Source organism: Mastacembelus armatus, chromosome 12 (genome assembly GCF_900324485.2).
Source record: "Mastacembelus armatus chromosome 12, fMasArm1.2, whole genome shotgun sequence".
Classification (NCBI taxonomy): Eukaryota; Metazoa; Chordata; class Actinopteri; order Synbranchiformes; family Mastacembelidae; genus Mastacembelus; species Mastacembelus armatus.
This window is the reverse complement of record NC_046644.1, coordinates 6715993-6731487: the sequence shown is the minus strand read 5'-3', so window position 1 is coordinate 6731487 and position 15495 is coordinate 6715993. Positions and strand designations below refer to the sequence as shown.

The following is a 15495-nucleotide window of genomic DNA, read 5'->3' as shown; positions in this document are numbered from 1 at the left end:
AGCCCCTTAGTTAAGACCCCCTGGGGAGTACAAGATGAGAGGGAAATTAATAATGTGTAGAGACTCAAAGGCTTTGACTGAACCCAGGGATCAGAAGAGGGAGAATGCATGCTGTATCACAGGCAGAAAGGGAAACAGAAACAGGGGCAGAGAGAGGGAAGTATGCACAAACAGATGGGCCACCTTTGAGCAGAGGCTGGAAAGTAAGAGGAGTAGTGTTATGAGACAGATTAAAGAAGTCAGCACCAAAATGTGTTTTTAAAAGATCAGCTCTTAAAGGGCTACTCCACTGATAATCTGTCTTTGGAGTACCACTCACAGCCTTTAGGTTTGTATTTAGATTAATTTTATCAGCAGTGAAACTGTAGCTCCACATTACACAGATGAATAAGATGTGACTTTCATGCACTTGTCACAGTGTAAGAATACATTTTTACTTTTTTTCTCCTAAAAACAGATTGCATATTAGCATTTCTTACCAAAGCCAGGGGGAGTAACAAACCTGCCAGCTTTTCTAGTACTGAGGCATCTTTTTCACATTATGTTGTGGGAGGCGAACATGAACTAAAACAGAACAAACTGCTTAATCTCAAGGAAACTCAAGATTTAATATTAATACACTTTGCACTGTGATGTGTGGATATCACACTAACGTGCTCCCTGCTGGCACATTTATGTCTTGTCTGGGCCAAACTGACTTTGGCCCTGCTGTGACCTCTCTGGCTCAAAGCCAGCAGCTTCTTTATCCTTTGAACCTGGATAAATGTGGCTGACGTCAGCTGAGTCTGATCGCAGCTGATCACACTACCCAGCATTAAATATCAATTGGTACTTAACATATATCCACATGTCCATCTAACCCTTTTATTAATATATAGCATTTTTGGGCTTTTCTGACGTTCTGTCTTTAAATGATATTGTCTTCCACCCTTCCACAATGACAATACAATCAAAAAATACAGAGCTAATAATGATGCAGAGGCAGTATGCCATATGTGATCCCTCCCTGCAGCATGGGCAGGTGGGCAGCTTGCCACCCAGCAGAACAATGGGTTTATCCACAGTGATTTATTAAACAACCCAACCGTTGGCTAAACAGAAGTATTGAGCTAAATTAGCAATCCATTCTTCTCCCCTCTTCTCCTTTTTCCTTTGTCTGCCTGTCTACCCTTTTTGGTCTCTGTCAGCAAAGAGCATTTAGAATATATGCTCAGGAGGTTTGTAATGGTAGAATGGCCCCATATTGGAACCATTAAGCATGAACATGACTGCCTATTACACGGATCTTTAGCAATACAGAAAAATAACCTCTTATCATCCTGTCGAGCAGTTTCCCTGTAGAGGTTTCCCTCCATAGAGTGGTTAAATGTAAATGAATATCTCCACAACTGATTATGTTAAGCATGAGAACAACTTCACTTGAGAGAATGGAAAGTTTTGGTCAACAGCGTTTCACCATGAGTATGGCCTCTTCATAAGAGCCATTAGCACTGGCTCAGATGCTGCTTTGTGTGTTTGGAGAAGAGGCAGTTTGATGAGAGGCTGTAGATGACACACCTGCTGAGGAACAGAGGTTGAGATAACAGTTTTCTTCTCCTTGTCAAGGAGACATCTGGCATTGCCACAGCGTTTTAAGCCGAAATACACCCAGGAGTGGGTAATGAGGCGTAGGAGACAGGGTTTGTGTGTTTTTGTGTGGCTGAATCTGTCTGTGTGTGTGTGTGTGTGTGTGTGTGTGTGCGCGTGTGCGCGTTTTGGGGTGTTGGTTCCCTCATCTTCCCTAACCAGACTCTATAGACCCCACAAGCACACCATCTGTATTCCTCAGCCATAAGCCCACTTGCATGTGAGCCATAAGCAGCGTAAAATCACCTCAAATACCAGCGTCCTTTTAACCTTTTTGACTAAAACATGAGAAAGTATGGACATGAACAAGCCGTAGAAAACAAGATAGCTGGTAAAACAAGGAAAGGGTGATCAAGTACGTGACTGCATGTGTGCGTGTTGGTGTGTCATCAAAACAAAGTGGCACCCACCCATCCATGACTGTGCACCACATGTCTTTGGATGTCACCATTAGCATGGGGGCCTGCGTAATGTTTACACCCAGTCCTGCGTGGTGCTGCATACAACTGAGAGGAGTTGCTTAGAGACATGCAAGTCTCTCGAATAGCAGTGGATGTTAAACTGAAAGGAGTTTTTTTTTTTTTTCTGGAAGAACGAACAACATACTATAGTTTGATCAGGGCCTCTATGACATACTGTACTGTGCAAAAGTTTTAGGCACTTTAGATTCTTATCACACAACAACATCAGGTGTCTGATTGATCCCAGATTCATAGTGCTCCCTACTGTGCAGGACAACAAGCCCATAAAGTACCCATTATAGTTCATGAAGAGCCATTTTCAGAGGCAAGAAGAACCAGGAGTCTGGCAGTAGATGGTCTGACCCCCACAGAGCCCTGATCTGTGCAGTGTGGACTCAGTCTGGGATCACATGAAGAGACAGAAACACTGGGACAGCCTGAATCTACAGTAGAACTGCAGCAGCTTCTCCAAGGTGCTGCCAAGTACCAGGAGAAACTGTGTGCAGGTCAAACCAGAGAGAACAGCTGCTGGTTTAAGGCCAAAGGGGAGAGCTGCAAATACTGATTGGATTTAGGTTTGGTTCCCTTTACTGCACTTTGGTATGAAGTAACCGATCAATGAAAAACTATATAATTTATGTTAAAAGCATCAGTCGTGTATCTTTAGTGCCTAAAACATTTGCACAGTACTGTATGTTGTTTTGATTAGTATCTCTGATTTGTTTTTATCCATGTTTGTAGTATGGTAGATTGTTTCCTTTGATGAGTTGTTTTTGTTACTTTTTATTTCTTTCCTGTAATGATTTTTGTTATTTTCATATTTGATTGGTTCCCATATGTATATTTTTGTTAGTTTCATTTGTTGTTTCAGATAACAGTGTCACAGGTTACTACTAGTATCAGTAAAGAATGGTGAACAGATTTTGACAATAAAAAGTTTATCAATAAAAAAGTTATACAATATGTAACAGAATATGCTGAAAAACAGTTGATTGTTCTGTTTGTTTTGTTTATTTCAGGTAATATCGGCTCTGTCAAGAATCTCCCACCACAGCATTGCACAAATCAAAGGCATCAGGTATGTGTCTCCTTTTTAATTGTCTCATTTATCATTTGAACAAAGCACTCAAGTGTACCAGCAACAAAGAAACCATTTGAATAAATGTATTCCACTTTTACTTTCAGGCTTATATAAAAACTGAGGTGGCTATTAACATCTGCTGCTCATTTAAAACCCAATTAACATTTTTAGGCAATTAGCTGCAGCTTTTAACCACTGTTATCTTACAGCGAAAAAGGAAATCTGCTACACGTTTCCATCTGTCACTCAAACAGTACTAAAGTATGGTATTTATGTTGATGTTTAGTAGTACATGATATGCACTACTGTTTGTGTTTGAATACCACACTGTATGCAGCAGTAGTTCACAAATAACAGTAAAGTTGAGAAAATCCTTCACTGCGTTATCAGGCACTTTATGGGCTTCTGATTTCTCTTCATTTGCTCAGTCTGCTTGGAGCTTGGTGGCTCACTGGCGCCACATAAAAAGCCATTTTATCCATCTAAGTAATGAGTTGATAGAGCGTGCCCATTAGGGGCCATGCCAGGAAATGAAGGGAGGAGTAGGGGAAGGATAGTGACAGAGAGGGAGCAGGTCCCTTGCCATTAATAACAACAACACAACCTGCTGACTGCTGGCTAATTCACTGCCTGTCCGCACTCACCATTTTGCTGTGAGGTGTCAAAATCAATGCTCATTTGACCCCAGTGTAAATCACACTCAGGACTTTCTGTCTCTGAGTTAAAGGTGCAGTGTGTAAAAATGTGAAAGATTCTGTGGCATCTGGTGGTGAGATTTCAGAATGCAACCTTCTGAGCTCCTCTCACACCCTCGCCCATTTCCAGGCATCAGGGAGCCTTTGGTGGCAGTTACTTTCAAAACAAAATGTGATTCCCTGAGAGCCAGCATTTGGTTTGTCCCTTCTGGCTGTAGAACAACATGGCTGCCTCCATGAAGGAAGACCTGCTCCATATGTAGATTTTAAAGGCTGACTCTAAGATTACGAAAATACAGTGGTTGGTATTTTCTGGTGATTACACACTAATGATATTAATACTAATACTTTATTCCATGTCAGCTAATAGATTGCTGCAAATATTATACGTTAAACCTTTAAGTTCAGCACTTATAATATTAAGTAAATAGTTTTCAAATACTCATATTCTCAAATTGTTGGTCAAAGGGTGTGACCAATATGTTTACAAATCTAGTTTTATCACAAAAGATCAATTGGTGTCAGACTTAACATCCTTTAACTTAAGGGCTAGTGCCTGGGTATACTGAAGTATCCCAGAACAAAAACACTGAATTCTTTCTAGCCCCAAAGCTGACCCTGACTGCTCTTACCCTGCTTTGGAGGTAATGTGGGAATAAAAACTTCATTATGGGGCTCAGTAGAGTATGAATTTATTAAAGTTACAATATGCAACTTTGGGAATCAAGCCATCATTAGCATGAGACTCGAAAACAATCCACACTGCTCTACCCAACCTTCAGATATTAATGATAGGAATTACCATAAATAAGAAAACCTACCAAACTTAGCAGTACTAATAAGCAGGTGGATGATTTGTGATCACAAATTAAATTCACAAGGCCCATTAGTCATATGCCAGCATATGAAGTGCTTTACGTTCAGTAAAACCACTAGTAAGGTCTAGCCAGGTGACAGCTAAACCCTCAAGTTATTTATTTTTTAATTTTTTTAAATTTTTATACCATGTGTCTCTTCAGAGGGTATGAGAAGGAGGTTTGGGTGGTGAAGACTCAACCAGATAGTAGGAGGAAATTAGTGTGCTTCTTTAAATTAAGGTTGTTGAATATCAGCCACCTTCTGTTGAAAGCAATATATATATTTATATAGCTTTAGTTCAGGGTTGGGGTCTCAATGCCCTAACAATAACCCTGTGGTGTAAAATCATTTAAGTACAGACACCACATCAGGCCATCCACTGAGCTTTAAAATGACAAGGAGACTTCTTCACTGTGTTAAACCTCTGGGTAACATTGCCACAGGCGTGTCCATTGACATTCTGCTGATGCTGATTGATCTTGTCTTGGATGTCAGTTTACTGTAATCAGGCCTCAGTAGTTCATGTCTCTGTCACTGTGTCAGCATTTGAGCCCTGGTCTGAAATTAAGACTTTATTTTGGCAGAGACACATTTGTGTCCCTCTGCTCATTCAAAGATGCACTGCAGTCCTATGTTCATTGTACAATACGTCCTCTTGATAGATGCTGCAACATCCAAACATATAATTTTTCAGTCTTACTGTAATACAGGGTGTCCATAAAGTCTCTTAACAATTAAAAAGCAAATGAACAGACAAATATGTGGAAATTATTACACAATGAGGAGTCGATATTGAAGTTTTTTTGCCTCATTTAATACACATCTATATGGGCACCATTAGTTGCATGAAGCACATCAAGATGTTCGCTGTAGCATAGCCTCATCAATGGTGACAATGGCATCAGTGATCTTTTGCTTTAGACCAGTGATGTCCCATATCTTTGTTCGATACACGATATCTTTAACATAACCCCATAGAAAGAACTTTGATAACCACTGAGTACATAGAACTAATCAGATTAAGATATCTCATCAATTGCCTTTGTAAAATATTTTTTAAATTGTAAAGAGACTTTATGGACACCCTATATAACACCTGTAATGCTGCCTTCTTGGCGAGGTCTCTCTTAACCCCCCAGTGGGGTTTAACTCGTTAACTAAGGGTAAATAAAAATAAGACTAAAAAAAAATAAAAAGTACTGAACATCAATCAAAGCATGACCTGATTAATACAAAATTTTTATGCCCACATTTTTGCATGCCCATTTGTGCTTAGTTTAGTTTTGTTTGTTCAGTTTTTTTTGTTTGTTTTTTTTTTTGGTGTGGTTGAGGAATTGAGGTGGCATGGTGGACTGACTGTAAGTTGACTGACAGAACTTTATTTTTCGTTTCTCTGTCCCTTTGATAGACTGGTGATCTGTCCAGGGTGTATCCCGCCTTTGGCCTAATGTCAGCTAGGACTGGGTCCAACATCACACACCACCCTCACTAAAGAATAGATAGATGGTTGGAAAAGCCCATGCTTTATTACATATCTTTGAACAATTCACCAAAAAAAAAAACAGTTTAATCAAAAATGAAAGTGGATCTCACTTTTCTCTCTTTTTGTTCAAAACCCTAAATCCTCTTTGTGTGTCCTGGGAGTTGATCATGTGTTTCTCACAGCTTATCTACAGTATAAGCCTGGGTCATCCTCTGTCCTGATATTCAGCCTCCCACCCCCAACCCCTTCCTACTTCTTATCGTTTTTTGACCTCGGCTAACTCCACACTAACCTTCAACCCGCTTGCACTTCCTATTGTCTAAGCTCATCACTGATGCCTGAGTGTGAGAGACCTCAACTCATTGTCAGGAGAGCAAACCACAAAGAAGTTTGCTGATGAATGATATGGTCTTTTAAAATCCTTCATTTGTGCACTGTTATAAGTACAGTGTGTACTTTCAAAATGTTGTTTTTAATGAAACAACAAACAATATGACTTACCTTTCACAGATTATTGGTTAATTGGTCAACAATTAGTCATTTAGTGTATAAAAAATATCCCAGAGGCCAAAATGATGACTTTAAATAGCTACATATATATATATATATATATATATGTAGCTATATATATATACATATATATATGATAATAAACAGAATTTTGCAGCAAGTATATATATATATATATATATATATATATATATATGATAATAAACAGAATTTTGCAGCAAGTATACATTTTTTTTTTCAACTTGGCACACAAAAAAACATGCATGTGTGTCTGTCATTGTTTTAACAGAGATGAGGACATTGCAATGCACAGCAGGAGAATGATGAGCAGCGACAGTGTTAAGAATCTACATGTCTTTCCTCCCTCCCCTTTCTTTACCCTGTAGGCACAGCTCTTCACCCTCACAACACTGAATTATTTCACATACATTAGTATGCAGTTATCACACATCGACTCCTCATTTATCACCCATGCTGACTGAATGCATAGGGTGTGCTAATTTCACACATAACCATTGTGAAAATAACCTGCACATGCGGAGAAAAGCAGTCCATACTCATATGTTACTTCGCTCTCATTCACACACACCACAGACAAGAGGGTATGTGAAAGACTGTGAGACTGCAGTGCCAGGTGTTAAGGAAGGAGGGGAAGGTTTATGGACAGACATGGTACAATAAGTAGCAAAGTGCACTAGCCTGCTTGAGCTCTAGCAATTTATTGACCTCTCCAGAAACAAAGCTGTGTCCTGGGACATGAAACTGCTTCCACTGCTGACCATTTGAGCTGCATTCACACCTAATGACTACACTGTTGTTTGCTGTTTGACAATAGCTGATCAATGGGACTGGCTCACTGCGGCTTTCTGGCTTACAGTTGCCAGAAATTCCTGGCTTTGTGTACAGTGAAGGAGAAGTTTCACATGCTCACAGGCATGGGGTGAACTGAAATAATGAATTCAGTGAAGACAAGGCAGACAGTTGGGTGGGAAAAAAGGGACGGGTTAAAGATTTAGGCTGGAAAAAGTTAGGATATCACAACCTCCATCACCATTTGAGACTGTTAATTGTGTCATATAACTGTATGCAAACACAGATGAAAAAATGGAATCCTCCAGTCCCTAATGCCACAGCTAACAGGAGTGTAGATAAACAGATAAAGCTTTATTTTAGGGATACTTGAATTACAGCTTTCTTCAAAAATTTTGAAACATGGTAGAGCCTAAAAGAAAAATAATTAAATACAATGTGAACTTTGAGATTATTATTATTATATTATTATTATATTAGTTTAATTTTATGTTTGCCAAGATTTTAAATCTTCACATGTTCAGCAGACCTGCACTGCACTTCAGAGTTAAGGTTGCAATTAATATGAATTAATTCATTGGAAGTGTATCAAGTGATCACTGTCTTTATTTTCTGCCAAATATTAACACATTAAACATTAATCTGTAAATTGAAGGGTTGCCAAAAAAGATACACAAATAATATAGCCTGATGAAAGTGGAAAGAGATAAACCCGAAAAAGAAATAAAGACAGATAAAGCAAGAAAGAATAATGAAAAAGAAACAAATACATGTAAAGATGAAACAAAGCAAATTACTTCACATCAGTCAAATTTTTAGTAAGAGGCTGTTTTAATGAAATATTTTGAACACAACATTCAAACAGAAATTTTTGCATAAAAACAAACTGTAGTTAATGACACAACATCTCAACTGAAAAAGAAAGCCCTGTTGTCCTCTTTTGTATTGTAGGAATCAGAAAAAGACACTTTGACCAACATTAGTATACAGTGATAATCACAGGTGTAAAAGACAATACACCTTGTAGCCGATTAGTTCGAAAACCATTTTCAAGTACTGCAGCATCCACCCTGGATTACCACGGTCCTGAACAACATGCTTGCAGGAAACATAATAGAGCAGCACTGAATAGCCGAACGACGGCTCATCTGAGGAATTCTGATGAAATTACATAGCTCAATTACACCTGGTTGAACCATTTAAGAGAAATGAAAACGGCAGCACTGGACACTGCTTGGCTCCACAAAACAACACCGAGGTGATAGATATGAGCACATATCTCCACAAACTACTATGTAATTAAATTTTGCCCTACGGGACACCGTAATATAATGCACATTTCATTGGCGGGGGCAATCAGATGTGGGTGTGTTATTATGCTCTGGAGAAAACACCTTCTGTGCAGGGTCTGTGTTCATAACTGTGAGTGAGAATGTAACATAAATCTAATCAGGCCATTATCTATTATTATTTCTTAATAATTTGTAATTAGCTTTTGGAACTACTGACTTTCATAGAAGTTACACGTGGAAGAGTTAGCAGAGTAAATGAAACAGTGTTGGAGGCTGAGTTAGCAGGATTCTTTGCATGTTTTTCTGTGTGCATGTGTGTGTGCAGAAGAGGGTGACAGCCTGACCTTTGAGTATGTGGCCAAGCATTCATTAACCTGATGGCCGACACGCTTTTAGTGTGGCCACTGCTTTAATTACACAAAGGCTTCTTGCTGGTGTTACACAGACACTCTACACATAACTTGACACACACATATGCAATACTGCACATAAACACAACTGAATATTTTTTTTTTTTTTTTACTATTTCTATTGCTTTCTTTTGCTCACTGTAGTTTACGCTTAAATATGACATATTTGGCCTCTACCCACTAACATGTCACTGCTATTGACTCCTTGATGCTGAACACTAGAAAAAAGTGCCTCATGATATCGTTATTAAACACAGTTAAAGGATTTCGAAGCTGCTTTTATGAGAGCTTTGAATGTCTACTCCCAGTACTGAACTCTTCTGGCTATAAATATATATATATATATATTTATTGTACTTTCTTGCCTATCACACATCTTCCTTGAACCTTCCCACAGGGCACCATGCATTCAGTTACGTTCGTGCAGTATATGGTACTAATAACATATGACCACCCTGACCACTTCCCTACAACCTGCATCTGGAATCTCCTATCACCATGTAATTAAGAAAATAAATTACTAGTATATAATGTAATTATTAGCAGAGGTGATTGCACAACCATGCAGTGCTCTAAGGATGGGAATATTCATCTCAGTGCACGAACATGTGGATGCGTCTGTAGAGCAGCTGTGAATGGATGACAATTTTGAGAAGAAATCAAGATTTGTTATATGTTAGTATCAATAAAGCCTGGTCTATTTGATTGTTAGATGTTTTATGCATTTATTTATAAATGTGATGGACTCAATAACATATTTTTACTCTTCTTAAATTGGGCTTACTTTATGTTAATGTGCACCGTGAATATATGCTATGGGATGTGTGCTGTGGTTTATTACGAGACAAGTGTTTATTTACAGCAGCCAAAAGGTCGATTTGATTTGATTAGTAAATAATCAAATTTATTGAATTGCATTGCATCATTTCTTAGTATTGCCCAGTCACATAGTATCACATATATTATACTGTGTTAAATTGGATCATGTTTAATCATACTATATAGTGATTGAGGTGTGAATCGTATTATATCGCATTGGTAGTTACTGCATATGTATCAGATCACTGACTGTGTATCGTAGTATCATATCAGCCTCACACCAGTGATGATATCGTACAAACACAGGAAAAACCTTCCCTAAAGAATCCATGAGAAGATGTGGTACACATCAAGTGCATCACATAGAAACATTACAGTTTTTAAAAATGGAATATAATTTAAAAATAAATCGAAAAATACTCAAAAGACATCTACAATAAAATAAATTAAGATTAAACAAATGGGACACCACTTTGCAGGGAGTGCAGCTGGATTAACAAATTAATTTTTTACGCATTTCTGAAACACTGAGGCTTTTTAAACTGTAACTGGTTTGGCTACTGTAGTGATATTTGTGATAGAGAGGCAAAGTCATTTATTTTTTCTTCTTATTTTTTATTTTTTGTCGTAGATTATTCCTTTTCTTTATTGATGTATGTGTCAGTGGTTGGTAAGGTTATTGAAGCACAGATGATCAGAATTCTTATCATTTTAGACTCCAAAGAAATTGTTGCTTCTAAAATTAATTTTAACAATCTTAGCTATGCATGAATGGAAAAAATGTTGGCCTACAGTGTGATCTTTTTTTCTACCCATCTTTGATGATTGATTAAAAAAAATGTGTATTTAATACTTCTTTAAAAAGCCACCACTATTGCAATCAAGTATAACCGTCATTTAAATATCATATACTACAATTTGTTTAAAACAGATTTAACTCTGTTGTTGCACATGAACAAGTATGTGTAAAATGCATAGGTGCACCTTCCAACTCGTCCCATGTGAACCTTTAACCCTCACTCCCCTTCTGCCTTCTTACACTGTGTTCTCTATTTCTTTTTTTGGTAATGGTACTTGAGAGTCCTTTGTGTGTGTGTGTCTGTGTGTGTGGGTGTGTGTCCAATGGCTCCTTGACAGTAGGAAAACAAATCATGTGTTCAGTAGTTAGAGGGATTCAAGGTCAATCATACAGGTCTGTTTACTGTAACAGAAGCTCCTGTTGTTTTGTGTGGGATTTACTGATTGAGAGAACGGTAGTACCGGTATGCTGCTATGGAGAAACACACAATGCAAAAAATGAAGAACAAACTTTTCAAATTAATAAAAATAAAAATTAATAAATGTCATATTAGTGAGGGCTTTGGGTGGTTTGAAACCTGGTAATGACAAATACATTCTACAGTATGTTTCACCCAACGAGTTTTTATTATTGTTTTTTTTATTTTTTACATAAAATATTTACCATCCTCACAGCTCCAAGGTTAGCTGTTTACTTAGGTAGAGAATAATTTTAATAATAAAGCCCAATTCCATTACAGTAACATTAGCATAGCTGATAATTAGCGCTGATGACCTCACTGAATTTAATGGGCTTCAATTGTGCACAGCATTAAGATAATAGGCTGTAATTTGTTGCAATCAACTCTTGTGAATGAAGAAAATAGATTATAACCATGGTTGGCTGATCAAGACCTAATCCATATACTTGAAAGTAATGTTTGTGGAAAGCAGATATCTGTACACAGATTAGAAATATATCCACCCTGTTTAATGAGCTAATAGATTAGTCAACCATTTTGTTCTCTCTGTCAATTCTCAGTAGAGTTGTGTTTGTTGACACTGTGTGGGCAGAAATGGAAAAGAAGAGTATTGGGATGAATCATTAGATTATTGTACATGGGAATGATGGGCGTGAATGTTTTTATTTAAGTTGTTTGCTTGCAGTGTCTTGCAGTACGCATTATGTGTATTGTGCAGCAAAAAGTGTGCATATAAGTAGAGGTCACTTTTGCCATGGAAAAATATTACAGCTCTTACCTTTGTCATTGTCAATAATTTATATGACATTGTGCCTGGGGGTCCTTGAAAGCTGCCCAACCCCCCAGAGGGGATTGATAAGACACCTAGCCATCCATCTGAAAAGGCTGTTTTCCTTCCTGAATTCCTGAGAGAGATGGCTGTGGCAAAAACCTGTTTTTTTTATCTGCCAGCAATAGTGTGTTGATGTATTTTGACAATGTTGTTTGTGACTGATGGGGTCCTCTATTGAATGCATCCTGCTGTTGTGCTGTTGAAGTGATGGAGCTGAGGGTGACAGTCTGACAGACAGAACACGCTGTTCTGACTGGTTACTTTTCTACCTGCGACACTGTGGTGTGTGTGTGTGTGTGTGTGAAAAAGTATGATGAAATTATAAACGTAGTGATGATGTGTGTTTTTTTTGTGTTTGTACCAGGCCCTTTCCATCCGAGGACACAGCTGTGAATGAGGATGATGTGTACCGAAGCCTTGAGGAGCTGGCAGAGTGAGTATGACTCGCACCGCAAACACCCACATACATGTTTTTTGTCATTTATGGGGATATTGCAGTTAAATTTAGTCTTTGGAGACTTACCCTAACCTTATCCATGAAGACCACACACCTAACTTTTTACCTATCCTAAATGTAACCATAATCAGAAGTCAAAAACAACTCTAAAGTTTAACATAGAAATGTGTAGAAAAGAAAGCTGCAGATTACGCTGCAGATAAACCAGTCTAAGTAATAAATTGAGTATTAATATATAAAAATGATGAAACTACAGTCTTTGTTTTTGCATAACTGGTATTTTATGTCTGATTCTAAGCACATTTTTTATTACAAATGAATTTCTGGGTTTATTAGCACTTTAGGATGCTCATAAAAATTCTCTACTCGTCATGTATACATGACACATTTTTTGATGTTTCAAAGCGAACTGTGATTGCCACTTCTTCCAATTTCCTCTAACTGCCTAATTACATAAGCGTGGAGCCCTCTGTCACTCTGCCTGTTGCCATGGTGACACCAGCAATGCTCTGGCTTATGGCCTGGCTGGTTTTCTGCCTGTCTCAGTGGCTGGTTGCCTGGTTTGGAGTCTGTTAGGTGGGCGGGTGGTTTCTGCTGGGTGTGAAAGAGAGTCATAGGGTCTCGGAATTGGCTGTGCTTCCAGCAGTGACAGCAGCCGCTCAACTAAGATTAATAGAGAATAATTAGTTAGCCGCTCTGAGATGGGCATCATTCATCACAGAAAGATAGGAGGGAGGAGAGCGGGAGATAGAAGGGCGAGCATGCAAACTATACATCTATGTCTGCTGAATACTTGATTGTGATGATCTTTAGGGGATGAGGAATGTGCTCTTGCCAGAGAAGAGGGGTGCCAGCCAAGCAGGCTAATGCTGGATTAGAGGGCAGCTTAGACAAACATGCAAGCTTGCAGCACAGTCCTTTACCTTGAATAGGCAACTCAAGCTTGCACTAAAAGTCATCCTGAAGAGAATAATAGAAACTTGTCAAGTTAAAATTTTTTATTTTAAAAAAAAAATCAAGAATCAAAATGTGCTCATAGATGCAAATAGGTTCTTTTCTGTTTTTCATTATGTACCCTATGGCCTATTGTAGCGATTATCAAACCTAGAGGGCTGCCTCCTGAGGGGGCCAAGGCAGAGTACAAGGGTATTTGCAGTTTGGGTTAGTGTAGTTGGCAGATTTGGCTTTAGTTTTATTTCTTCTCTAATATGAAATGATAGGGCCTACACATACTTTTAGATTTAGTGTGAGTTAAACTGTCTGGGGAAATGCATCATGAAATGTCTGCAAATCTGCTTAGAAATCAGAAAACCATAGCTCCTTATAATGTTATAACTACTAATAAGTCACAAAGTGGTTCGGGAACTGAAGTTCAAGGACTAGAAAGATAGACGTGTCAGACTTTTAGAAATCCTGAGGTAATTACATAAAATCTATAGAACAGACAAGTTTTTCTTCTGAATCACTAGGACTATCTGAGTGCATGGTCATGCTCTCATCCAACAAGCATGCAATACTGTCTGCTGAAATTTGCTAATTTTTTATTAAACATGCACAGTTTTAGAAGTTCAGGGTATTCACAGCGACAGGTATCACTGAGTCCCTAAAACAAATGAGCATGAATGTGAGGATTTGAAGCACGATATATTGTGTATTTGCCTCTGTAAAACCACTTTTATTCACAAATGGGTTTTGATCTCCGTAACCATGGAAACAGCTTCAATGAACCTGGAGCTTGAGTTTACCTGTTTTTCTGAAATGGTCAGGGGTATTTTTAACCTGTAGGTGCAGAGGTCTGGGTCTTATTGAATTAATCATGCTCCTCTGCATCATGGCTGCTCTTGACCTTTTCCAAAGAACATGTATACATTTAGTTTCATCAATGGACAGAGGCATAATTGATTCATCAGCAGGTCCTGCACCTGATACAGTTGGACACACTTAGCAAATAGGCCACGTTAGCAATAACCCCACTCTCAAAGACTTATTAATTAGCCTGAAATATTGATGCATGCATGATTTACGATGAGTGCATGACTGAACTGCAAGAATGAGGGAGAGGGTAATGATGATCTTACAGCAGTCATAATAGTTGTTTTTTATGGTTGTTATACTTTATAATGGCCTCAAAGAGGAAGAAAGTAATACGGTGAGAGAAAATAAGGTGTCATAAAAACAACAGCATGTTAGAAATAAAAAAAGCAATACTGCAACATGAAATACTTAGTGTGAAAAAAATAAAACAATGTGGCGTAAAAAAAGAGTATTACATGAAAACAATAAAAATCAATAAAATGGTGTCATTAAATTCAGTGATAAGATGACAAAGGACACTAATCTCTATAGAAAGCAATCTATAAAAATTGATTTTGATGTGATATTTTAAAACGGAGATCATATCAGACGACCAAATGTTCAATGGAAGACTCTTCTAGCAGCCCATACAGCAAAAAGATCAATCAGCATTTCATTTATTCTGGAAAAGCCAAAAGACTTGAACTAGAGGACCCCAGAGATCCCTGAAGGTAGCTGGAAGTTCACTTTCCACTAATGTACAGTACAGTAGCGATGGTATTTAAAGTTGTAATTCTTATATTAAATATTCTAGTGAAAAGTGATGCAGGCAGGCATCTTTGCCCAACATATATTAGGGAATGTTTATGGTTGTATGTGTATCATTTTAGAGGTTTAGTGGAGGTCAGTTGCCCTGCTGGACAATTTCCATATTAACAATATTATGTCATAAGAATTCATGTCAAGTGAGATGGATTGAGGCTTTAAGCTGTCAGTATAAACTCACCTAGAAAGGATTAGTCAAAATATAAATATATGTTATGGAGATTCCCAGGCAGGTTCAGGCATATATATATATATATATACCAGGTTAATGTGTACCTAATGT

The 15495-nt window shown here is 38.0% G+C and overlaps 1 protein-coding gene across 6 annotated transcripts in view; it reads left to right on the top strand.

Annotated features, from left to right (window-relative positions):
• vav2 (vav 2 guanine nucleotide exchange factor) overlaps nucleotides 1-15495 on the top strand; it is a 178129-nt gene that overhangs the window by 126763 nt on the left and 35871 nt on the right. For all 6 annotated transcript variants that reach the window (XM_026296871.2, XM_026296867.2, XM_026296868.2 and 3 more), the window contains exons 3-4: nucleotides 3107-3165; nucleotides 12501-12569. In XM_026296871.2, coding sequence (XP_026152656.1) covers nucleotides 3107-3165; nucleotides 12501-12569 — 128 coding nt within the window. The remainder of the gene's footprint in view (nucleotides 1-3106; nucleotides 3166-12500; nucleotides 12570-15495) is intronic.